The following is a 26,335-nucleotide window of genomic DNA, read 5'->3' on the forward strand; positions in this document are numbered from 1 at the left end:
ATCTCTAGTACAGGCCTTTCAATAAACGGCTTTTTTTTTGGACTTGCTAGTTTTTCTGTCAATCGTTATTAGTGCTTTGCTCTGTTTCACAACGATAGGAGGAAGAACGGATCGCAGGAGGAATCCCATTGGACCGCCGGGCTGTCATGCGACGGGGTTAGCGCTTTCCGGCATTTTCATTGGCTTGATGTAACGTTCAGGTGACGACGACTTTGGCGGAGTTTCCTGATACTCTGTAGCAGGCGTCACAGTGCATTTGGAGGCATGAGTTTGCAAGTTGTTTGAAGTTTTCTGGAGTAGGGCATCATTGGATTCCTTTTTGAGAGGATTTAGCTGATAGTAGGGGAACAACTCTGTGATACCAGCTGAGTCAGTCACTCCGGTTTGTTTCATAACTGAGCCATGACCTTCTGCCATGTGGGTCCACAGCGATTCCTATAGTCTTCCCAGCGTCGTATTGTAGGTGTCGTTGGTAAAGGTAGGTGGACTTTCTCCATGACAGCACCGAACAGGCAACAGAGCTCTTAGCCGGTGTTGGTGGCCTCATCAACCAATGACACTTTCTAACCCATTGCTTTTGTCGAAAGGTTAATTAACCCGTTCTTCATCGATTAGTCTCCAGTAACATCTGCTTAATAATTTACTGGTGGCTAAATTAACTGGGTGAAACATTGTGCACCGCAGATGTTTCTAAATTGTAGGTGGCTGTGTTGATGCCTGTTGAAAAATGCTACTTGTGTGACAAAACCGTTTGCAAAACATTACTACAAATCTCATTTGAAGGAAATATGTTTAATGTTGCATGTGCAAATTGTTTCAAAACAAGTTTCCTCAGAGCAGTGTTCAGTGCGCTTCGAAAACACAGAACAGAACCAGATCAATGACACGACAATCCCATTCACATTCAGGTTCACCAGAATACATTTGTTTTATCTCATGAACAGCCGCAAAGTAAACTTGAGTGGAAGGTTTCTGCTTTTTGTAACTAGAAAAATCATTGAAATTCACTCTCACATTATTAACACTTATATCATTAAGTGTTAACACTTAAAAATTAACACTTCCACCCTAGTGTGTGGTGTTTTTGGCTCACATCCTGCAATGCAACCAAACTGTTTCTGAACTTTCTTCTTTTTAGCGACACTACCCACAGTAAGTGTCGCTAAACAATGAGGTTGGTGTCACCATATTTAACAAACTTTAAATCACATACCTGATGATGTTGCTGTGGTGTTTACGTGTCCAAATAGAGAGGAATATCAAATAATGTTGATCAGTTATACTGCAATAAAATCTCATCTAAATGATATAAAGTTAACAGCCAATGTTGTAGTTGGTGGTGAATCCAAATGGACAAGCCAAAGTTATAATAATGAACATTCCTACATTATACTGTCAGATTATGTTCCATATTTACAGTATCTGTAGAGTGTTCCCTACTGGGAAACAGTTTTCAGGCTGGAAATAAATTTAAAAACAAAACGAGCCGCATTAAGACCTGGATTAACCAGTGACAGCCTAACGGGATCCTCAACCCAGATGTTTGTAAAAAATTGGGTGGCTGTGTCGTTTCCTGATTAAGACGCGACAAACCTAAATAAATGGTACAGAAAACGTTTCTTTCTCTATTGCATCTTGAAACCAATATTTTGAAAAGTTATACAAAAATCTGAAATTATATTCAACTTAATAATAAAAAGCCAGGCTCACAAATACGCTTATGAAAACACTCAACAAAAATATAAACGCAACACTTTTGTTTTTGCTCCCATTTTTCATGAGATGGACTCAAAGATCTAAAATTCATTCCAGATAAACAATATTACCATTTCTTTCAAATGTTGTCCACAAATCTGTCTAAATGTTTGATAGTGAGCACTTCTGCTTTGCTGAGACAATCCATCCCACCTCATAGGTGTGCCTCATCAAGATGCTGATCTGACATCATGATTAGTGCACAGGTGTACCTTATACTGCCCACAACAAAAGGCCACTCTGACATGCGCAGGTTTGTCACACAACAAATGCCACAGATTCCGCAAGCATTGAGGGAGCGTGCAATTGGCATGCTGACAGCAGGAATGTCAACCAGATCTGTTGCTTGTGCATTAAATATTTATTTATCCACCATAAGCCGTCTCCAAAGGCGTTTCAAAGAATATGGCAGTACATCCAACTGGCCTCACAACCACAAACCACATGTAACCACACCAGCCCAGGACCTCCACATCCTGCAGGTTCACCTCCAAGATCGTCTGAGACCAGCCACTCAGACAGCTGCTGAAACAATTGGTTTGCACAACCAAAGAATTTCTGCACAAACTGTCAGAAACCGCTCAGGGAAACTCAACTGCATACTAGTCGTCGTGTGGGTGAGCGCTTTGCTGATGCAAATGTTGTGGATCAAGTGGCTCGTGGTGGTGGGTTGATGGTATGGGCAGGCATCTGTTATGGACGAAGAACACAGGTGCATCTTATTGATGGCATTTTGAATGCATGTTTACCGTGATGAGATCCTGAGTCCCATTGTTGTGCCATACATCCATGAACATCACCTCATGTTTCAGCAAGACAATGCTTGGCCCCATGTTGCAAGCATCTGTACACAATTCTTGGAAGCTGAAAATGTCCCAGTGCTTGCACGACCAGCATATTCACCGGACATGTCACCCATTGAGCATGTTTGGGATGTGCTTGACCGGCGTATCCAAAAGCAGTTCCCACTAATATCCAGCAACTTCATACAGCCATTGAAGAGGAGTGGACCAACATTCCACAGGCCACAATTGACAATCTGATAAACTCGATGCGGAGAAGATTTGCCCATTGCACTGCATGAGGCAAATGGTGGTCACACCAGCTACTGACTGGTTCTGAGTCCCCAGACCCCCAATAAAGCAAAAATAAAAATGCACATTTCAGAGTGGCCTTTTATTGTGGGCAGTATAAGGTACACCTGTGCACTAATCATGATGTCAGATCAGCATCTTGAAGTGGCACACCTATGAGGTGGAATGAATTATCTCAGCAAAGCAGAAGTGCTCACTATCAAACATTTAGACAGATTTGTGGACAACATTTGAAAGAAATGGTAATATTGTTTATCTGGAATGAATTTTAGATGTTTGAGTCCATCTCATAAAAAATGGGAGCAAAAACAAAAGTGTTGCGTTTATATTTTTGTTGACTGTAGTTTATGTATTCATCTTCAGTCAATTTAGTAGATGAACGCTCCCCTTTCCCAGCATTTATAGCTTCTGTGTCCATATTAGCGCTGGGATTTGACACCTTCGTTTATCACACACAGAGACACATCTACCAGCTGTGTACCGCCACGATGCGCTCCACCACAAATATCAATTTATCTTAGTATTTTATGTTGATTATTTCTGCAGGTTTTGTTCTGTTATTGTACTGAGCAGGGTTTTCGTAACTGTCGTATTCAGGCTGAAATACCTACAGTCTTTCAGTCTTTCTTGTCTCTCCTATTGGGAGAACAGCTAAGTACTGTCCAGGAAAATTAATAGAGCTCTTAGATTGCTTGCTTTGCAAACATCAGCCAATGCTGAATTGTCAAGTAGAATTGTGCAAAGGTGTGTCAGCTTCTATAGGCTGCATTTTCTTTCAAATATATTAGACATAGTCTATAAAGAAATCTGCAAATAGGCAATTTTCTGTGAATAATATGGAGTCACGTTCCACAAACAAATTTGTGAATACTGACCTGCGGATTGGTGGAAGCCCATTTTAGTCAACACTGACATTGATGCAGCTTCTACGGAATTACACATTAAAAATATATATATGACCATAGTCTGTATTGCCACATGTTAGAACTCTGCAGCTTGCTTTAAGCAGCGGTCCAACAGCGAGAGCAAAACCAGCATCTTATACTGCCAGCTCAAAGACTTAACTAATCTTTCGGGTTTTTTGTTTAGCTTTCTGACCGTGATGTTAATCCAGGTAAATGTTGATAGTTGTGATTGGTGGCTGATCGATTGGCACACCTCTAATATATCCAATCTACACTATTTCTCTTTCATATAATCACAATCAGGTTCCAATGTAATAACTTTAAAACACAACTCAATGTTATTCAAATCAAATTTCAATTGATTTATTGATTTTACTAAATGATGTCATTTTACAGAAAATGTCATCTTAAGGTACTTTACAAAACAACAAAACCAGTTTATGTACAGAAATATCTAATCGATTCAATTCAATTGTACAGATATATCGCTTAAGTCAGCAACATCTGTTCCAGTTGATCCTCGTTATCAACAATACAATCGGGGTCAGTTTTTTCAAATTGGTTAAAATGTTTTCTATGCAAGGAATTTCAGCTGATTGTAAAGTGGACATTTCTTTTTTAAATTCACAGAAAAAGTAGAGAGACAAAGGCAGTAGCAGCTCAGCCCCTCCAGGAAGTTGTGCTAGTTGAACTGAAATGATGATTACTCACTTGCTGAAAGTTTTCCTAAGAACAAATAATTTCAAAACTAGAACCTTTCTTGTTTTTCTCTTCACAGATCTAAATGGATAAAACGTCCCGAAAAATTTCGAACCAGGACATAAACCCCTGCTTAGAAGTGAGTTACTCATCCTCCCCATGCTGGACATTGTTGACGATAGCGACTGCTGCTCTATGATTGGAACTGATCCTACTCTTTCAGGAAAGTGATGCCTCTCACAAGTGTTTGGACACCTACAATTATGATAGGACCAAGTGCTCAACTTACTTCCAGAGATATAAGAACTGCAGAAAATATTGGGTGAGTTTATTTATTTCAACATCATAACGAAAGTAAAGGAACATATGCATAAACAACACACAAATCATTTAGAAGTCTGAATTCTCACCAGGTTTCTGTAGTGCTGTATGCCAGAGTGGAATTGTTACATGGTCAGTCAGGTCCTGGAACAGAATTGCTTCTGGGGCTACAACAGAAAAATGGGCTCCACAATGGTGGATTTGGCAGACCAGATATTGGTCAGACCGGTTACCTTTGTGTGTCAGGTATATCTAGAAAATCCAAGCTCCTTTCCTGTTCAGGGCTGTTTCTCAACAGATTAACAGGTAGCAGATTAAGACAGGATTTTACAGATATCCTGGCTAAAATAAGCCAGGCTTTCTGGCTAAACTTACATAACACAAAATGATACTTTGTGTCGTTTTCTTGTGGAAATCAAATATCCTTTTCAGGAAGAGTTTGATAAGGTGTGCATAAGACTGACATGACACTGTCATAAACATGACAAAGCACCTGTCATGAATATGAAGGAGTCTTTATGAATGTCCATGACTGTTGTCATGAAGTGTCATTCAGTAAATGACACTTTTAATGCAAAGTTGCTTTGAGGGTTTTATTAAAAGCAAATTAAAAGTGCCAACTTTGCATTTAAGTGTCATTATTTACAAAAGAATGCAAAGTTTGGATTTTTAATGCATTATTTACCAAATGACACTTCATGACAGCAAATATAGACATTCATAAAGACTCCTTTATGTTCATGACAGGTGTTCTGTCATAAACATGACAGAATCATGTCAGTCTTATCCACACCTCATCAAATGAAGTGTTACCTCATTTTCCATAAAAATCCCCCCAGGAAGTAGTTCAAATCTTGATTTGAGCTACTTTATTACTGCTATAACTGCTAAATAAAGCCAGGATACCCAGCTGTCCTGAATACAGGTTGATAGCCGGATCTCCGGAGTATGGTACCTTAAAGAACAGTAAAGTCTGGTTTACAAGCATATTTATCAGATGCTTGGATCTGATAAATGTATCAGATCCATGCAATATATTTATATCGCATGAATATAAATATGATATATCCAATTATATCGCACAGGGCTCACCTCTGTGAAAGCTGCACAGAGCTGCAGCTTTGATTCCCAACCACAGTACACAGGTTTACTAGTCAATTAGGGTAGGGGAAGGCCTTGGGTCTGGCAAAACTTTGATTTAGAGCCAGCAGTTGTTCGTCTCTGTCATCGTGATCTGTTCAGCGTCTGTTTCCATACTCAAACCATGCATGTAAACCACAGATAAGAAGCCATACCACTCCGCAATTGCTTGCTTGTGGTACGAAATTCTGACTCAGGTTCCAGATCAAGTCTAATAAATAAATAATGGAGTACTGAATGAATTCTGTTCTTGCCCTGATGTGCCTATCACTCTGGAACTCTGGGTAAATCTGGACTCAAACTGCATGACCTTCTTCCATTGCTCCAGAGTCTACTCTTTATAGTCTCTGGCAAATTTAAGCTTTTTCTATGGTTAGCCTCACTCATTACTGGTTTTCTTAAAGCTATGCAGTTGTTCAATCCCAATCCCAGTTCCCTTCATATTGTGCTTGTGGAAATGTTACAACCTCTCTCCAAGACAGGAAAGGATAAATTCTGACACTCGGTGTAACGCAAAAGCTACAATCACTCAACAGTTGATGTCAGTAACAAAAGAAAGTTTATTTTACAATTATGGCAAAATATCAAGCACAAGAAGAGAACAAGAAAAAAAAACATAGGGAAGCTTTAAGCGTCAGGATCCCTAGGCCAGAACAATTATAATTATAAAGTAAAATGCCTCTTTTTACAAGTGAACTTGAAATCTACAAATCCTGAACTGACTGGCTATCCCCAAACAGTAAAAAAAAAAATAAATAAATAATCAGTTTAGAACAAAAATGGCAAGGGTAAAGCAGTGACTTTTCAGGCATGTACTACAAATATTCATACACAGTATGACATACGTGATCAAAACATAGTTCAGACACACACTATTAAAGCTGCAGTACATAACGTTTTGAAGATATAGTATTTTCCTATTTGTTTAAAATCTCATATCCTGAAAGTAGAATATAAGTTTTGCACATGGAGAGACTGAAATTCTTGCCCATTCTTCGTTGCACTATTCCTTGCAATTTTCCTTCCCATTCTTCCTTCCAGCTGGCACTCAGGGAGGTTGGATGGAGAGTGCTTGTGAACAGCAGTTTTCAGGTCTTTCCACAGATTCTTCATTAGATTCAGGTCTGCACTTTGACTGGGCCATTCTAACACCTAGATGAACCGTTATTTGTGAACCATTCCATTGTACATTTTGTTTTATATTCGGGATCATTGTCTTGTTGGAAGATGTATCTCCGTCCCAGTCTCAGGCCTTTTGCACTGTACAATTGTGTTCAAAATAATAGCAGTCCCACAACACTACAAGCAAGTTTCAAGAAGGTTTAATGAAGATATAGAAGACCAACAGACCCAACAGGCTTGATGTACATACTGCTGATTCTGTGAAACTGAATCTTTTTCGAAAAGGGACGTGCAAAAAATTTGCAGTGCCAAGTTCAATTAGTAAGGTAATTGATTATGTGATAAAAATAGGTGTTAAGCACCTATTTTTGGCTTAAGTTGACTCTTAAGGATCCACTTGAGAATCCTTAAGGGACAAGACAACTGATGTTGCATATGATGGATGTGAATTTGTCCTTGACAAACAGAGTATCGGGGATTGCTCAAGACACTGTTAAGAAGAGCATTAAATCAATGAAAGAGGGGCACACCCATAAAGAAGTAGAAATGACAGGCTGTTCGGCTAAAGTGATATCAAACTCTTTAAAATGGCAACCAAAACCAGAAAGAAGAGGGAGAAAAAGAAAAGCAAACGTTCGAATGAATTGGTCAGTAACCAAAATGGGAAAGGCTCAGCCAACGATCAGCTCCAGGAGAATCAACGAAGACCTCAGATTGCCTGTGAGTATTGAAACAATCAGACGATGTCTATGAAAAGCCAAGCTACTGTAGGAAGCCCTCGCAAACTTCCATTGTAAAAAAAAAATGGGACTTTGCTCAAGTTGAAGCGGTTACAACTTGATAAAGAACACATTGACTGGCGTAAAAAGAAATGGAGGAATATATTGTGGACTGACAAGAGGAAGATTCTTATTTTTGGTTTTAAGGGCCACAGACCATTTGTCACATGTCCTGCAAACACTGAATTCAAGCCACAATACACAGTGAAGCATCAAGAAGTGGGGAGGTTTCTTGTACTGTGGTGATGGTCTCATTAATCACATATCAGAGATCATGGATCATTGAGTACAACAGAATCCTGGAAGAAGTCATGTTGCTGTATTCTAAATGGCATGCTCTTAAAATGGGTGTTTTTGATAAGACAGTGACCCCAAACACACCTGCAAGCGAGCTAAATGATGGTTCCAGAAAAACAGAATTCAACTAATGGAGTGGGCAGCACAATCTCCAACTCCAATCCCCTAGAAAACTTGTGCGCTGACAAAAAATGCTGTTCATGACGCAAAACCAAGAAATGCAGAAGAATTGTGGAACACATTACAATTGTCCTGGGTTGCCGTACCTGTTGACTGTCACCAGAATTTGGTTGATTTTGTATCAGAAACTGCGGTTAACTCAATATTAGTTTGCGATTCTCAGAAAAGTTGAATCTTCAAGCATTTCTTAGTTTATTCAATACATTTTAGAGTTTGTAAGGAAACATTTCAGCACTCGTAGGTTTTTTTGTTATAAGCCACCACGGATTAATAATGGTGGTGATTTACAATGTTAGAAAATTGGAAGGTACAAAACTCTTGATTATATAAGTAAACAAATAATACTCAGAGACGAGTCCTTTACTGCCAGCCACGACAGGTTGGGAGATTTATTATCTCTTCTACCACGGATGCATCAATACAAAATCATTGTTCCAAAAGTCTTTCCCCAAAATCTCCTTGTTCCTTATCATCAATCCCTTTTTATACTTCCCGTTATCCCATTGGTCAGCATTGGGAAGTATTGACCATGCACGTGTTGCTTTGGTTTTATGTCAGTGTACTTGCAGCTCTTACACTGGGTGTGTATTGGATCTTTTTTAGACCAATCGACCTCGTGAACTTGAAACATCTGTTCCGTCTCAGATTTGCAAAACAAGTCAATTAATCACAAATTATTGTTCTTATCTATCTAAACAGCTTACTGCCCAAATCATATTTCGGTCCAGTCAGGCATTAGAATATTTCCCGCAAAACAACTCCATAAAAAAGTATTTCCGTGCTAACAAACTATTTTTTTATGGTATTATTGCAGGTAATGCTTTTGTTTCTTTTATCAATCATGTTTCAGATAAATATTTGTTCAACCAACAAATGCAGAGGAATTGTGGAACATAGAATGGCAAAAATTGGCAATAAAGAAATTGGCAATTTTTTTCGAAAATTGCCAATTTTCCAAAGCTTCCACACGCTGTCAGCTCCTGGTCAGGAAGATGCATTTTGTTCAGTATACGTGTCAGAGGTAATATTCAAAAGGGATTTTTTTATTATTGATTGATTGATTGATTGATTGTTTGATTGATTAGTTACCACCGCGATGTAAGCTGTGCATAAAGTTGAAAATGTTTGTGCATCTGCACCAATTGTGGTCAAAATGTAATCCGCTCAAATGACAGACAGGCTTCAGACTTTTCCTTCTCTTAAAAAAATAAACTGTCAAATATGGATAATATTCCATTGGAAAACCAATCTGTGCCCAAGCTTTTACTTCCTGTCTGATGTCTTTAATATTTCCACATAATGTTCTTTCCTCATGATTCCATCTATTTTAATAAGTACACCAGTTCAGCAAAACAGTATCATGATGCTTTCACTACTATACTTCACAGGTAGGATGTAAAAGTATCGCCCTTTTTCCTCCAAATGTAACGATTGTCGTCATTGTCAAACAGTTCCACATTAGTCTCATCAGACTACAGGACATGTCTCCAAAAATGAAGATCATTGTCCCTTTTTACATCTGTAAACAACAATCTGACATTTTATGTTTCTTTTGAAGTAATGACTTCTTCCTTGCTGAGTGGCTTTTCAACCCATGTTGGTACAGGAAATGTTTGACTGTGGATCTGTGCTTTGTGGAATCCGAATGGCTAGCACCAGCCCTGTATACAAATTCAGCCCATGTACACCAAAACATTATGGTTTTGACGCCATCCTGACGCCGTCAAAACCCAGACATTACTACTATGTCTGGGCTATGTCAATTATGAAATATGAACTTGTTTGTATGACCTGCTAACTTTTGTGGATGTGTTAATTTGTCACCTGAAATTGTGAAGATGTTACGATAGTGAGCACTTGGCACCCAAGTGCAGCCATCACTTCAAAACAAGAAGGGAAAATGTTCCTTTTAGAATAAAAGTACTAGTAGAATCCAGTTTAGGGTACGATGCGAAAATATGCAATTGGTTTGAGAACTATTTTAATTTATAAGATGAAACAATGGATGTGATCACTACAGTCCTTATGTGTGTTGTTTTCTTTGCAGCACAACATAATGGTGCAGAGAAGAAGAGATGGTATTAAACCTGAAATGCCCACAGCTGCAGAGAGACTGGAGATGCTCAATGCCATTGGAGGTAAACCCTACTGACTGTCGACAGTCACAAAGAGCCCAAGGACACCAGGTCTGCACTGAGAGGTTGCTGGAGCACTGCAGTGACTGTGACGAATAGCTATGCTATGAAGAGGAAAATGGAACCAATGCCTGTTATGCTCAGAGCAGATATTAAATTTGTTACATGAAACTGTCTATTGGTTTATTTTTGATTCAGTAGCCAATAGAAGCAGTTGTGAAAAAGATTTCTTACATGTGTTGGGTCTGTCATAAGAAATGTTCTTCTCAAAGAGATAGTAGGAATAATAATTGACAGAGTTCAAAATTCTAAACTCTCATTTATGTGTTCTTAATATGAAACCAATCATTGTTTATTTATGAAACCAATTATTTATAACTAATTATTGTTGGTGTAACAATGTTAAAGAGGAACCATTTGGATCAAGTACTTTTGCTTAAACACCTTTTAGATCTCTGGCTCTTTACATATGTAGCCTGACTGATGTCAGGCTACATATGTAAAGAGTCATTACTTCAAAAGAAGATGGATATGTAGCCTGACTGATGTCAGGCTACATATGTAAAGAGTCATTACTTCAAAAGAAGATGGATATGTAGCCTGACTGTTGTCAGGCTACATATGTAAGCAGGATATTGAACCCCATGTGTTCAAAATGTGGGGCTTCAGTGCATCTTTGATTACAAATGTCATCCTTTATCCAACAGTGGTGGACATAAGCTTTTAAGTCCTTGGTACATGTAAATCATTCACATGCTGCCTATATAAAGTAGAACTTCAATACTTTGTTCGTAATTTCTGGTCATTGTAGCTCCACAGACTCCTGTTCTGAGGCACATTTTGGAGCAACTGCTTTTTTGCTGGGATCTTTTTAAATGTGAATCAGACATTTCACACCCACCTTCCTCCAGGTCACAGAGCATTTCACTCCCCCATTTGACAATTTTTGCAGTTTGATAGCGGCAGTATGATCATCTACCACCAGAGAAACGTTTTATTCCTTGTTGGAATAAAAAGTTTCTTTACATGTTGGAGAAACTTTACAGGTCGGAGCCAAAGTTTGACCCCAGAGCAGGAGAATGAAGACAATGAACCTGAGGAACCACATATTCAAGTGATACATCTCAATAATATTATCATTGTATTTACACCTTCTCTATATATACCAACTGCCTACAAGATGGAGAATAGTTTAACTATGGTGTCCATGCAGGTCAGGTATCACAATATGAATGAAGTAAACAAAGTCTTTGCATAATTAAGGAGATAACAGAAGAGTCAACAATTTCACTGTATTAATTTTAGTCATGCGTTCCCCTCCCAAGACAAATAATTATATTGAAAACCTTCAGTACAATTATATCCTCAGTCATGTCCTTGTTTAGCAGTACCACAGCCATTGTGTCATAGCCAAGGCAACATTCTAGGCAATAGAAAAAAAATTAACAGTGAAAAATATAACTCAAAAAGAATATAAAGATATGTATGCAGCACCAGGAGAAAATAAATTAACTTCTCTGCATCACTCGAAGTACACACAAAAAGTTGTGGATTAAAAATATGGGTTTTGCATGACATGTCCACTTAAAGTTTTACCATGTTTATTTTTTTTCTCTTAAGTCATCATGTTAATTTAATTAAAACTTGTGTGGGTACAGAAAATATTCAGGCCACTTTACATATTTCACTCTTGCCTCATTGCAGCCATTCAGCCATCCATCTTCCATGTATTCAGGGCCAGGAGATGGATGGATTGGCTGCAATGGATCCATCTCCTGGATTGCAGCCATTTAAAAAAAGTTCATATTATTTCTCATGAATGTACACTCTACATTCCATCTTGACAGAAAAAACAAATATGTAGAAATTTTTGCAAATTTATTAAAAAAGAAAAACATCACATTGTCATAAGTATTCACACCTTTTGCTGTGACACTCATGTTTAAGTCACATGCTGTCCATTTATTCTGATCCTCTTTGAAATGGTTCTACTCCTTCGTTGGAGCCCTGCTGTGTTTAATTATACTGACTGGACTTCATTAAGAATGGCACACATATGTCCACATTAGACCTCACAGCTCACATCGCAAGTCAGAGCAAATGAGAATCTAAAGGTGGAAGGAACTGCCCAAGGAGCTCAGAGACAGAATTGTGGCAAGGTTACAGATCTGGCCAATGGTGCAAAAACCTTCTGCATCATTCAAGGTTCCTAAGAGCACAGTGGCCTCCAGAATCCTTAAATGGAAGAAGTGTGGGACAACCAGAGTTCTTCTTAGACCTGGCGATCCAGCCTAAATGAGCAGTCGAGGGAGAAGAACCTTGGTGAGAAAGGTAAAGAAGAACCCAAAGATCACTGTGGCTGAGCTCCAGAGATGCAGTAGGGAGATGGGAGAAAGTTTCACAAAGTCAACCATCACTGCAGCCCTCCACCAGTCGGGGCTTTATGGTAGTCTCTCCTCAGTGCAAGACATATGAAGCCTTCACAGAGTTTGCCAAAAACCCACATGAAACACTCCCAGTCTATGGTAAATAAGATTCTCTGGGCTGATGAGATGAAGACTGAACTTTATGCTGTTCATTCTAACCCTTTCAAGTAGCAAAGTATGTGAATTGTGTGTCACAGCACATATGACCACATGATATTCAGTTGTTTTTTTTAAATATAAATTTGCAAAAAAGTATTTTTTTTCTGTCAGGATGGAAGGTTAAGTGTACAGTGATGAGAAATATTAAAATTTTTGACTTTAGCAAATGGCTGCAATGAAGGTTTGAATATTTTCCATACCCACTGTATGCAGCATCTTGCTGCAAACTGTGAATAACCATTGCTTCCTCTTGAAGTTCAGTCTACTCCTCTGTCCTTTCTTCACTGTTGAGTCTCTAGTCTAGTCAGTTCTGTCATTTCAAAAAATGAAACTCATGGAGTGATATATTCCAAGTTTTTGATGGTTATGGCTTTCAGATAATGAAATCAGAAAATTCAGTTTCTCAGAAAATGAGAAAACTGTTTTAAAAAAGACATTTGTGAAAATTCATAGTCACCTTAATAAGTCAATTAATCCAAACACTTGCAAGGGTTTCTAGAGCCTTCAACTAATCTCTTATGTCATTAGGAAGACTTTTGACTAAACTGACTTGTACCATGTAATCCATACTCATTAAAATTGAATAAATAAATGAATAAAAGCTTTAAGTACTGTTTTCTGTGTGTAAGGAATCTCTATAAGGACAATTTCACTTTCTGAGATTACTTGTAGGAAATGTTGCACTTTCACGCTATTCAAATTTTTTTAGGAAGTACTATTTCTTCTGCAATGGACCAATCAAATCGAAGAATCCAGACTAAACTTTTGACGAGAGCTTCTGTGTAAAATTTAAAAAAAAGCAATCTGTGTAAATACTGTGATATAGAAGAGAAAAAGCTGTAATTGTTTTTATTTTTTTATTATTAAAAATGTACCATTCACTGTCAGGTCAGTCATACCTGATGAAACACTGCCCTCTAGTGTTTTTATACAGAAGTTCAGTAATTTCAGCCTGAACGCGAATCCAAGGTAGGCTGTGACTTTAAAACTCACTAATTATATTGTCTCTACATTACAACATTTTTTTTCTTTTTTTTTTTTTTTTTGTTGTTGTTGTTGATTGGACATGCTTGGTGATAATTAATACTCTCGTGCTCTGAACGTCTGTGTGAGATGCCATGGATTAAGGAATCTTTGTATGAATTGATAAAGTTAAGCTAGCTACATTTCATTTGTGAAGCAGGTAAATGGTCTGCAGCTGACTCAAAATGAGCTTTCTGTTTATCACTTAATCAAATTTAGTGTGGACTCAATCGAAGTGCACATAAGAATTGGAGCATGCAGGTTACAAGCGTGTAGAAATGCTAACGATATCCCCTATTGTAACTGAACCATTCAAAATGACGGGAAATAAATTTATGATTTTTTATTTTGTTTTACAAGAAATTTAGAAGGAACACTGATTTCAGTTTTCTTCCCCTCTACCATGAGAAGAAAACTTATGTTTAAAACATATGATTAGATGTCTAAATAAAATAAAAAACAGCTTTCTGTTCCAAATTTAAGATATTAATTTCATAATTTTGTACACAAAACCCCTGGATAAATGAAGAAAAACCCACAATGGTCACATAATTAACTTGAATCTGAAAAAGGTAATGATGGATAAAAATTCTATGAAAATGAACAAATGAAAGACAGATATTGCTTTTCAAACATGCTTCAACAGAATTATTTAAAAAAATAAATTCATGAAACAGGCCTGAACAAAAATTATGGTATCCTTAATATTTTATTGAACAACTTTTGAGGAAATCCTGCCAATGAAATGATTCCTATAACTGTTAAAGAACCTTTTATACCTCTCAGCAGGTGTTTTGGCCCACTCCTCATGAGCAAACTGCTTCAGTTGTCTCAAGTTCGCAGGGTTCCTTTTCTAGACATCATGTTTCAGCTCCTTCCAAAGATGCTCTATAGGATTTTAGTCAAGGGTCATAGAAGAACATTTCAGAATAGTCCAGTGTTTTCCTGTTAGCCATTCTTGGGTGTTTTTAGTTGTGCGTTTTGAGTAATCCTGTGGCAAGACCCATGACGCATGACTGAGACAAAGGTTTCTGACACTGGGCAGCACATTTCTCTCTAGAATCTCTTGATAGTCTTGAGATCTCACTGTACCATGCACAGATTCAAGACATTGTGCGCCAGATGCTGCAAAGCAGCCCCAGAACATAACAGCCTTCTCCGTGTTTCACAGTAGGGACTGTGTTCCCTTCTTGATATGCTTCATTTTTCCATGTGTGAACATAGAGCTGATGTGCTTGAAGTCCCCCAGCAGGCCCCTTCTTAGAGTGCCCTTGGAGGGGAAGTCTCCAGTACCCCATCCAAGGACTCCAAAAAGGGTGGGTAATCTGAACTGCCATTTGGTGTGTAAACACAAACAACAGTCGTAATCCGACCCCACCCATAAGTGGGGGGAGGCTACCCTCTCGTTCACCGGGGTAAACTCCAACATACAGGTGCAAAGATGGACGGCAACAAGTATGTTCACTCCTACCTGGCGCCTCTTACCATGGGCAACTCCAAAGTGGAAGTATGTCCAGTCCCTCTCAAGGAGACTGGTTCCAGAACCAGAGCCATGCGTTGAGGTGAGGCCCACTATTTCTAGCCAGAACTTCTCAACCTCACACATTAGCTCCAGGTCCTTCCCCACCAGAGAGGTAACATTCCACATCCCAAGAGTCAGCTTCTGCAACCAAGGATCAAATTGCCAGAACCCCCTTCCTTAACTACCTCCCATCCCACACTGCACCCGACCCCTTTGGCGCCTCTCACAGGTGGTGAGCTCATGAGAAGGGGCACCCATATCTCCTCTTTGGGCAGAGCCTGGCCGGGCTCCATGGGGAAAAGCCTATGGTGAAGCCCAGGCGTACACCATCATGCCCCACCTCCAGTCCTGGCTCCAGGGTGGGGCTCCAGTGACCCATGTCTAGGCAAAGGAACACCAAATCCAAAGGGATTTTTCCATCATAAGGGGTCTTCAAGCTGCACTTTGTCTGATCCCTCACTTAGAACCTGTCTGCCTTGGGTGACCCTAGCAGGGGCATAAAGCCCCAGACAGCATAGCTCCTAGGATTACTAGAACACTCAAACCCCTCCAGCATGATGAGGTGGCAGCCCAATTAGAGGTATAATTTACCAGCATACCATAATTTATATTGTAGAATGGGAGAATATTATTCTAGAACAGCATTGATTCATGCTGTGCATTGGTTAATGGTGTTCTAGCAATCAACAGATTCTGTTGATTCTGTCTAATAGAATCTCTGTTTAAAGGGACACAGTGTATTACTTATAACTAGAAAATTTCTCAAGAAATTGAAAGGCGCCAAAAAGCTAAGGTTATCTTAAATATTATATCATGTGTTGTATCACCACCATGTTTTCTTACATCAATGCACTCCAATCAGTATGATAAACATAGCTAATAAAAAATAGCTAAAATATTTATTTTCGGGAAAAGGTTATGTTAGTGCATTGCTTCACATCTTCCTTCACATCCTGCTTTGCAAGGCAGTGCACTGCCTTCCTTCTCTCTCATGCATTGCTATGTCCAGGTCCCAATGAACTGAAATACTTATGATAGCTGTAAGGCTAACGTTAGCTTGAGACCAATAACTGGCATGTAGAGCGACTTGCATTTTCACACCACCAGCAGAATGTGTGTTATCACTAACATGTTGACTGATACATGTTGTCAGTAGTATGTGGGGTATCATCAGCATGTTATCTTACTTTGACTTGCTACATTCAGTATGCCAAACTTAGCTAGTATATTAAACAGGCCCAAACCATAAAGTGCTTATTTTAGCTATGAGGCTAATGTTAACATGAGGGCTATCACTAATGCTAGTGATAGCCCTCATGCATGTAGAGCATGTAGAGCATGTAGTCTATGCTTGTTGCTCTACATACGTAGAGCAACAAGCATATTGACGCTACCGGTAGGACATGGGTTATCACCAGCATGCTGACTTACATACTTCATTTAGTATGTAAAGCTCAGCCTTGCTTCTGTTGGAAAGTGGTGGAAGAGAGGACACTCTCCAAGATCAGCGTGTCCAGTCAAAGGCATTCCTTAACTGTTTTCTCTCATCGGGGAGGTTCAGTAAGCACCAGATTCCATTTGTAAAGGTGCTCTATTGACAGACTAAAGAACTTGTTTGTCCATTGTGACATTTAGGCTGTATAATATGGCCACTCCCATCAGGGATAAAGAAAAAAAATAGCTGATTATGTCCTCTGAGACAGTTGTTTATTTATTTATTAATACTTCTTCTTAATACAATGGGTCTTTCATTTTATTTGTTTGTATGGGAGCAGTCTGTCTAATCTAATCTAATCTAATCTAACCATTGGCAGATTATCTCACTCATAACAAGACATTTTTCCCATGTTATGAGCAAACTAATCTGGCTCACTCAAATGTACTGAAATATTGTCACAAGAAACTACAGCAAAAATTACTTTGGTAAGATGTTTTGTTTTTTTCAGTGTTGTTGCTGTTCATTGACCTTCTGATGGATGTTTATGTTGATCTCTGCTTTTCATTTGGGTAAGTTTATGATTTATTGTCTTTCACTTTTAACCTGCTATCCAGAATAAGTCCTGTTAGAGTCTGTCAGAATTTATAGTTATTTTCACATTGCATCAAAAAAAACATTTAATGTCAGAATCTTAGACAAAAACTTAAACTGATTGAAGTAGTTTGTCCTGCAATCGGTAGGTTGCCAGTTCCATACCTGCTCCGTCTTTCTCGATTGTTGTTGTCCTGGACATGCCGCTAGTCCACCACAGGGCGACACATATGCACTATATTACCAAAAATATTTGCTCACCCATCTGCTCACCCATCTTAATTTTCGGAATCAGGTGTTCCTAGCACTTTCATGGCCACAGGTGTATAAAATTAAGCATGTAGGCATGTAGACTGTTTTTACAAACATTTATGAAAGAATGGGTCGCTCTCAGGAGCTCAGTGAATTCCACCATGGAACTGTGGTAGGATGCGACCTGTAGAACAAATCCAGTTGTGAAATTTCCTCCCTCCTAAATATTCCACAGTCAACTGTCAACTGTATTATAAGAACATGGAAGTGTTTAGGAATGACAGCGACTCAGCCACAAAGTGGTAGGCCAGGTAAACTGACAGTCAGCCGATGCTGAAGTGCAGAGAGCAAAGAGGTCACCAACTTTCTGCAGTCAATCACTACAGACCTTTAAACATCATGTGGCCTTCAGATGAGCTCATTGCACAGAGAGCTTCATGGAATGGGTTTCCACGGTGAAGCAGCTTCATCCAAAACCATACATCACCAAGTGCAATGCAAAGCGTCAGATGCGACAGGTGTAAAGCCACCACCACTGGACTCTACTGTAGAGCAGTGGAGGTGCATTCTCTGGAGTGAAATTTACGCTTCTCCATCTGGCAATCTGATGTACAAGTCTGGGTTTGGCGGTTACCAGGAGAACAGTACTTCTCTGACTGCATTGTGCCAAGTGTAAACTTTACATGGTTTGGGCCTGTTTTTCAGGAGCTGGGTGTGGCCCCTTTGTTCAAGTGAAAGAAACTCCAAATGCTTCAGCATCCAAAACCTTTTCAACTTTGTGGGAATATTTTGGAGCTGTACCTTTCCTCTTCCAACATGACTGTGCACCAGAGCACAAAGCAGGGTCCATGAAGACATGGTTGGAGAGTCTGGTTGACTAGTCTGCACAGATTTCTGACCTCAACACCTTTGGCATGAATTAGAGTGGAGACTGAGAGACAGGCCTTCACGTCTATCATCAGTATGTGACCTCATAAATGTGCTTCTGGGAGAATGGTCAAAAATCCCCATAATCATTCCTAAACCTTGTGGACAGCTTTCCAAGAAGAGTTGACGCTGCTAAGGGTGGACCAAGGTCATACTGAACTCTATGTATCAGGAATGGAATGTCACTTAAGCTCATATGTGAGTCAAGGCAGGTGAGCGAATACTTTGGCTATATATATCTGTGCAGAATATGGACTGGAAACCCCGAGATCAAAGTGGGAAACACCCCCAAAGGTGGTGGAGAACGCCATAGCTAAGATCCTGTGGGACTTCCAGATCCAGACAGACAAAATGGTAAGGGTGAACCAACCAGACATTGTCGTAGTGGATGAACATCAGAGGAAAGCCGTTGTGGTAGATGTAGCAATACCAAGTGATTGCAACATCAGGAAAAATGAGCAGGAGAAACTGTAGAAATACCAGGGCCTCAGGGAGGAACTGGAGAGGGCCTGGAAGGTGAAGACCACAGTGGTGCCTGTGGTCATCGGGGCCCGGGGCAGTAACCCAAACTGGATCAATGGCTACAACAGATCCCAGGAACAACATCAGACATCTCAGTCTAGAAATGTGCAGTCCTTGGCACAGCCAAGATACTGCAGGACCCTCAAGCTCCCAGGCCTCTGGTAGAGGACCCGAGTTCAGAGGATAAGAAACCACCCGCGGTGGGTGAGAAGGGTATATATATATATATATATATATATATATATATATATATATATATAATATATATATATATATATATATATATATATATATATATATATATACGTACATTATATATATATTATATATATATATATATATATATATATATATATATATACAGCTGACTGGATAGCTCAACACATAAGTCACCAGTCTTTCACCCGAGAGGGTTCGAATCCAGTCTGGGTCCTTAGGCAAGACTCTTCAAGCTACTGCCTACCTCATACCATGAGAGATACTAAGATGCGTAACATGCAAGCTCAGCCCGGCCAGACAAGGTCTGCATCAGGTGCTGACAGAGCACCTCGATGACAAATGGGCTACTGGCGAGAGGTGAAAACGTGGATCTGTTGGAATGCTACTAATCAAGTAACCCTAATCAGAGGGGTTACATGCAAAGACTGGGGAAGGAATGGTTACTTTGACATCCCCAGTCAACACTAAGTGCTAAACAACTAGTAGCTCAGTGTTCCAACATCCGCAAACAACAATTGCTGTCACAACTTGAGATTGATGAGGTACAACACAAATGTTATGGCAAAAAGGAGGAACCTGGATGTCAGAACTTTGGGGACTTAACTACAAGTTACACAAGATACACGGCCCCAATGAGCGAATCAGAGCTGAACGAGACAGCTGCTGACCTGAGAGAAAGAATCATGACCCGAATGACAACCAGACCTCCTCGGCGCCAATTACAACGGCTGAGTGAAGTACCATCTGAAAGTCTCATTGAAAATGTGAAGGCAGCATTGAGAACGATCCCTACCAACACCATAACAGAAACCAATGAGCTGATCTACAACTCAGCATCAGTGATCCTTGAGACGCTTGGCTTTAAGAGCAACCATGAGACCCAAAACCCACCATGGAAAAGACGGTTAGAGGCTAAAATCAAGGTAACAAGGAGGGAAGTGAGCCTACTATCAGAGCTCCACAAGGGTACAATGAAAAGACCAGTACCCAGAAAGTACAGCCAGATGCCCATACCTGAAGCACTCGAAACTGCTAAACAGAGGCTCCAAGCCTTGGCCAGCCGCCTAAAGAGATACACAAGGGAGAATGAAGCCAGAAACGATTAACCGTCTTCTCCACTCAACCAGCTAAGGTGTACTCTCAATGGCAGGGTAATAACAACAGAGCAGACCCACCAAGGCTGGAGACTGAACAATACTGGAAAAGCATATGGGAAAGGGAGGCGTCCCACAACAGTAATGCACAGTGGCTGATCTCTCTACGAGAGGACCACAACAACCTCCCTGAGCAAGCCCCGGTAACCATCACTGTGACAAATGTCCAAGAAAGAGTCTCAGGTATGAAAAACTGGACAGCAGCAGGGCCTGACATAATCCATGCCTACTGGCTAAAGAAACTCACTGCCCTCCATGAGCGACTAGCAGCCCAAATGAACCAGCTGCTACAAAGTGGGACTCACCCTGAATGGTTAATTGAATGGCGGACAATCCTAATCCAGAAGGATCCATCAAAGGGTCCAGTCCCACCCAACTACCGACCAATAACCTGCCTCTCCACAACCTGGAAGCTCATGTCAGGCATCATAGCGGCCAAGTTAAGCAAACACCTGGATAAACACATGAAGTGACAGGTATCGGTGTAAATAGCAGAGGAGCCAAACACCAACTCCTCATAGACCGCACAGTTGCCCGAGACTGCAAAACCCGACACACCAACCTGTGCATGGCTTGGATCGATTACAAGAAAGCCTATGACTCAATGCCGCATACTTGGATTATTGAATGCCTAGAGATGTATAATATCAACAGGACTCTGAGAGCCTTCATTGCAAACTCGATGAGGGTGTGGAAAACCACCCTTGAAGCCAACTGCAAACCACTTGCACAAGTGTCCATCAAATGTGGCATATACCAAGGAGATGCTCTGTCCCCTCTACTGTTCTGCATAGGCCTGAACCCCCTCAGCCAAATTATCAACAAGACTGGCTACGGATACAGACTCAAAAATGGGGCCAACATCAGTCACCTTCTCTACATGGATGACATCAAGCTGTACACCAAGAGTGAGCGAGACATCGACTCACTGATCCACACCACCAGGATCTACAGCACGGTCATTGGGATGTCATTCGGACTAGAGAAGTGTGGTCAGCTGATCACAAAGAGGGGGAAGGTGATCCGCACAGAAGGAGTCTCACTCCCACAAGGAACAATAGCAGACATAGAGGACAGCTACAAGTACCAAGGTATACCACAAGCAAATGGCAACCTCGATGAGGTCACAAGGAAAGGAGCCATAGCTAAATACCTCCAACGAATAAGGCAAGTCCTGAGAAGCCAGCTCAATGGCAAGAACAAAATCCGTGCGATCAACAGCTATGCCCTGCCAGTAATCAGATACCCTGCTGGAATAATTAGCTGGCCAAAGGAGGAGATAAAAGCCACAGATATTAAGACTAGAAAACTACTAACCATGCATGGAGGGTTCCATCCCAAATCCAGCACCCTGAGACTGTACACGAGCCGCAAGGAAGGAGGCAGAGGACTAGTGAGTGTGAGAACCACTGTCCAGGACGAAACAACTAAGATCCATAAATACATCAGGGACAAAGCCTCAACAGACAATGTGCTCAGTGAATGTCTCACGCAACAGGGAACTGAAACTCTGCCAACAAGTTATTGCTATTTCAATGCTGGCATGCTTGATTGGCATTGTAAGAATTTTAGATAAATGAAAGGATTTATTTTTTTTCAGATTAGCAAAATTGTGTTGTTGATATATTCAACAGGATTCATTACAAGTATTCATCATAAACCAACAATTATCCTTAATGGATTTAAATTCTATAATTATATCTCTTTGTTCAGACTTCCTGTGTGGCTAGCATCTCTTCTCCACACTGCTGAAAGCCTCAGAAGTGACCATGCTCGACGCAAGAAGGTCTACCGTCTCCTGCAGAGAAAACTAGTCAGTGCATGAGCTTTTTTATTAGTATTGGAGCCCTTCTTATCTGGATCTATTGTTAATATTTTTTATAGTAGAATCTTTTACAGCTAATAAGCATAAAGCACATATGTCAAAGTCAAGGCCCGCGGGCCAGATCCGGCCCTCAACTTAATTATCTGTGGCCCCCTGCATGATATTTAACTACTATTAGAACCGGCCTGCAGGCCACAGCACAACCTGGACACTGGTGCGCAGAAGAGGGGTGGGGGAGTGGCTTAAATCCTATTTATAGTTTTCCATACAATAGAAACACAAAAACAGGCACAAATTACTAAAGTGTTTTTTGTACTGTGGTAACCATTAGTTCACCCATATAAGTGGAGACACATTGTTGATGTAATCATTGTAAAATAACTTGCTATTAAGTATTGGCAAAGATCAATATGATGTTCACAGGGGGTGGAGCGTTGTTGTTAGCTGCTGATAGTAACTAAAATAGTTACTTTTAATGTAACTTAGTTACTTTCCAAATCAAGTAGTCAGTAATCTAAGTTACTTTTTCAAGGAGTAATCAGTAATCTGATTAAAGTTACATTTTCAAAGTACCTATGCCATCACTGCCTGTGTGTCTCCTGTGTGGAGAGAGTTTGGCTGTAATGAAAGAATATAATCTCAGAAGGCACTATCAAGCTTCTCATATTGAGAAGCTTGCAATAATGCTGCTCTCGGAGTTTTCAGTTTATAATGCATGCACTTTAATTTTTGTATTCATCTTGATATTAAGAAACATATTTAGTATTTCAAAACAATTACATTTTTTGCTTTTTGCCTGTTGAAAATGTTTTCCCTCGAGGTTACTGACAGTCATAACAAAATATTGCGTTATTCTTTTAATGTACAGAACATGCTATTTTTCTTTGAAGGAAGTTTGTTTTTGTCTGTTTGCCTGTTGAAGAATGATTTCACTTGAAATTACTGACAGATCCATGGCTGCTTCGTTAGTGCTCTGTTTGTGCAGGTTTGAGCTGTTAAGCTATCGCAGTGAAGTTGATTTTAAGTTGGATATTAGATATTGGCATTCTGAGTAGTAAACAACGTTTACCTCAAGGTTGATCCGATTTATAGACGCTATTTTCAACCAGCTGTTCTCTACCGCTCCCTACTCAAGCCCTCGGAGATTCACTTAGGGTCCGTCTACAAATTTCCATACCAAACACTCCTAAGAAACAAATGCAAATAGATCTCTTGCCTATTTACAGATGCACTGTTCTCGATTAAATTCTTAAGTCATATTCAATATTTTGATTAATTTTAACATTAAAAAATATTTTTTTCTTCAACAGCTTTCAAGTCATGTGACCTATTGACTCAAAATCAGTGTGACGTTATTCTAGACGTCCATATCCATATGGATGAGGCACACACATTTTTATTCAATGTCAATATTTTTAAGATTTTTGCTATTTTTTGTTTCAAAATTTAGTATTTTTCTAGTCATGTGACCCATTTACTCTAAATCAGTGTGAAATTGTAACTAGACTGTGAAAATGAGGCCCACCCATTTTTATTCCATTTAAACATTTTATTCCTTGTCAGACATGTAAGGTGTTAAAAACCAATCGTATTTTCTGAAGTACATAAAAATGTAAGATCTAAAATGAGGGGGAAATGGGTGTGTGTTATTTCTCCCATCTGGAAGAACGGCTTCCCTCTGATTTTGAGTCAATTTAGGACACTGGATTTGGAAGATATAGAAGAAAAAAATTATATTTTCCATTATTAAAATAAGCAAAATGTGGGGCTGGTGTCATCAGTTAAAGTCGTAACCTATAATATCTCAAAAATGAAAGCTGCACAAACGACTCTTTTAACAGCACAAAGCTGCACAAACGGAGCACTGACTTTGGTTGTTTTGGAGCAAGATGTGGGGATGGTGACCTCTGGACGACCTAAAAAATTATTTTTAATTTCTCACAAACCAAAACAGCACAAATGAAAAAGCAATAAAGTATTCTAGTAACTTGGACACAAAATGAAAATATCTGGATCAAAACAAAATAATAAAATGATAAGTGCTAAAATAATGAGTAAAATTTTTTAAAAGGATTTTATGACTTCAGGCAAGGAATAAATTAACAAAATAAACTGAAATAACTTGAAAATATACGAACAAATAATTACTGAAATATGAATAAATATGATGATGATCAGATTGATTCAAATTTTTTTCATGTAATCAAAGGTTGTGAATATTATAATGAAGAGAACTTTAATTATATTAACATGAGAAATTAACGTCTCTCCATTATTTATTTTAATAGTAGAGGTTTAAATGCAAATTTAGCTTAAATAACGTATTATTTAAAACAGCTAAGTATAACCTTTAGTATAACAGCCATGCCACTTTCAGAAACTTGGCTTAATTATGAAAACATAATATTGTCAATTTTGGGGGGTATGAATTCTTATCTTATGAACAGAAGCAACAAACCAGGTGGTAAACAAAATGCAAAATAAATAATAAAATGTCAATAACTGTAGATAATATTATGAAAATAATTACAATTAAATATTAAATAAGCATTCCAAATACAATAATAAGTTGTCTGTATTTATCACCAGATTCAAATACACAAGTATTTACTGATAAAATTGTGGAGCTTTTGGAAAACATTTTCTACGAAAACAGTTTTTTGTGTGGAGACTGTAAAATCAGCATAATCTTATTATCTTATAACAGATTAAGATAATACTAACACATTTATAAACCTGTACAGTTTAAATTTGTATTCATTGATATCAAAACCTACAAGAATCACAATTCAACTACAATAATTGAATTATAGTTGAGTCTGTTACATTTTTACATATGTAACAAAGAGAAGCTTTAGGTGGTATTTTGATGGCTGATGTAATTATTCACTTAACATTTCATAAAAATGATCAATGCAATACAAAAGTAGTGGCAATAAAGAAAAAAGAAATATATCAAAAAGCTCTGGGTAAATTAAAAGAGAAAGACTGTGGTAATACCGTGCTGCTGAATTTATTAATCACAAATTGTAGTAGGTTAATTAAGTACTACAGTTACTTCAAATAATTATTGAAGATGGTGATGGCTGTTGAAAGATCTCTAAACACATCTTTCAACACTCTGCAGACTCTGACAAAAGATACTCTGTTTTCTCAAGACAGTCTTATGAAAACAATGGTCAGAATTGTCCATAACTTTCTTGAGTTTATAAAGAAGAATCCTTCTTTGCACCATTGTCACAGTCGTCCCCAGAACAGAACCAGCCTTATTTATCAGGCCACAGCTCTATCCAAACTACACCAGTGACTTTGAACCACTGATCTTTATGCAATTCAACCTGACTTCACAAAAGTAAACGAGCTGCTAGATAAGTGGTCTTCAAATACAGGCCTGGAGGGCTGGTGTCCTGCAACTTTGAGATGTACCTCTGCTTCAACACACCTGAGTCAAGTAAGGATGACTTTAGTGGAACTCTGGAGAACCTGACTGGACTGAGGAAGTGATTTAGCTATTAGTCATTCTGGAAGTCATTCTCCCTAAATAAGAAAATCTCAGCAGATATAGGTAATACCCGAGCATCAGTGAGTTTCATAGGTAATGAATTTTAAGTGATTTTATTTTAGAAGAGAGACTAACTAGAAGTTGATGACATGCGACCCTATACAAGTCCAAACCAGAACCTCTGGAGATCAGAGCTATCATCAAGTCCTGGTGAAAGTCCTGTAGGTCTGGTAGTATAGGTCTGGTAGTGGCTGCTGCTTGACCTTCATTGGGTCACACGGCACATCTGTCAGTCGAGTCTCAAAATTGCTTGTAAGTCAAGAAATGTTTGTGTTTGCATCAGAAATA

At 39.1% G+C, this 26,335-nt stretch overlaps 1 protein-coding gene across 1 annotated transcript; it reads left to right on the forward strand.

Annotated features, from left to right (window-relative positions):
• The first annotated feature begins 167 nt into the window (after positions 1–167).
• Positions 168–10,603, forward strand: chchd7 (coiled-coil-helix-coiled-coil-helix domain containing 7). The gene is made up of 4 exons (XM_055022786.1): positions 168–478; positions 4,533–4,592; positions 4,677–4,775; positions 10,340–10,603. Exons 2-4 carry the CDS (start codon positions 4,539–4,541, stop codon positions 10,442–10,444), a joined length of 258 nt encoding a protein of 85 aa, XP_054878761.1. The 5' UTR covers positions 168–478; positions 4,533–4,538; the 3' UTR covers positions 10,445–10,603.
• Positions 10,604–26,335: the final 15,732 nt, after the last annotated feature.

This window comes from Poeciliopsis prolifica, unplaced genomic scaffold (genome assembly GCF_027474105.1).
Source record: "Poeciliopsis prolifica strain line A6 unplaced genomic scaffold, Auburn_PproV2 SCAFFOLD090, whole genome shotgun sequence".
In the NCBI taxonomy this organism is placed as follows: domain Eukaryota; kingdom Metazoa; phylum Chordata; class Actinopteri; order Cyprinodontiformes; family Poeciliidae; genus Poeciliopsis; species Poeciliopsis prolifica.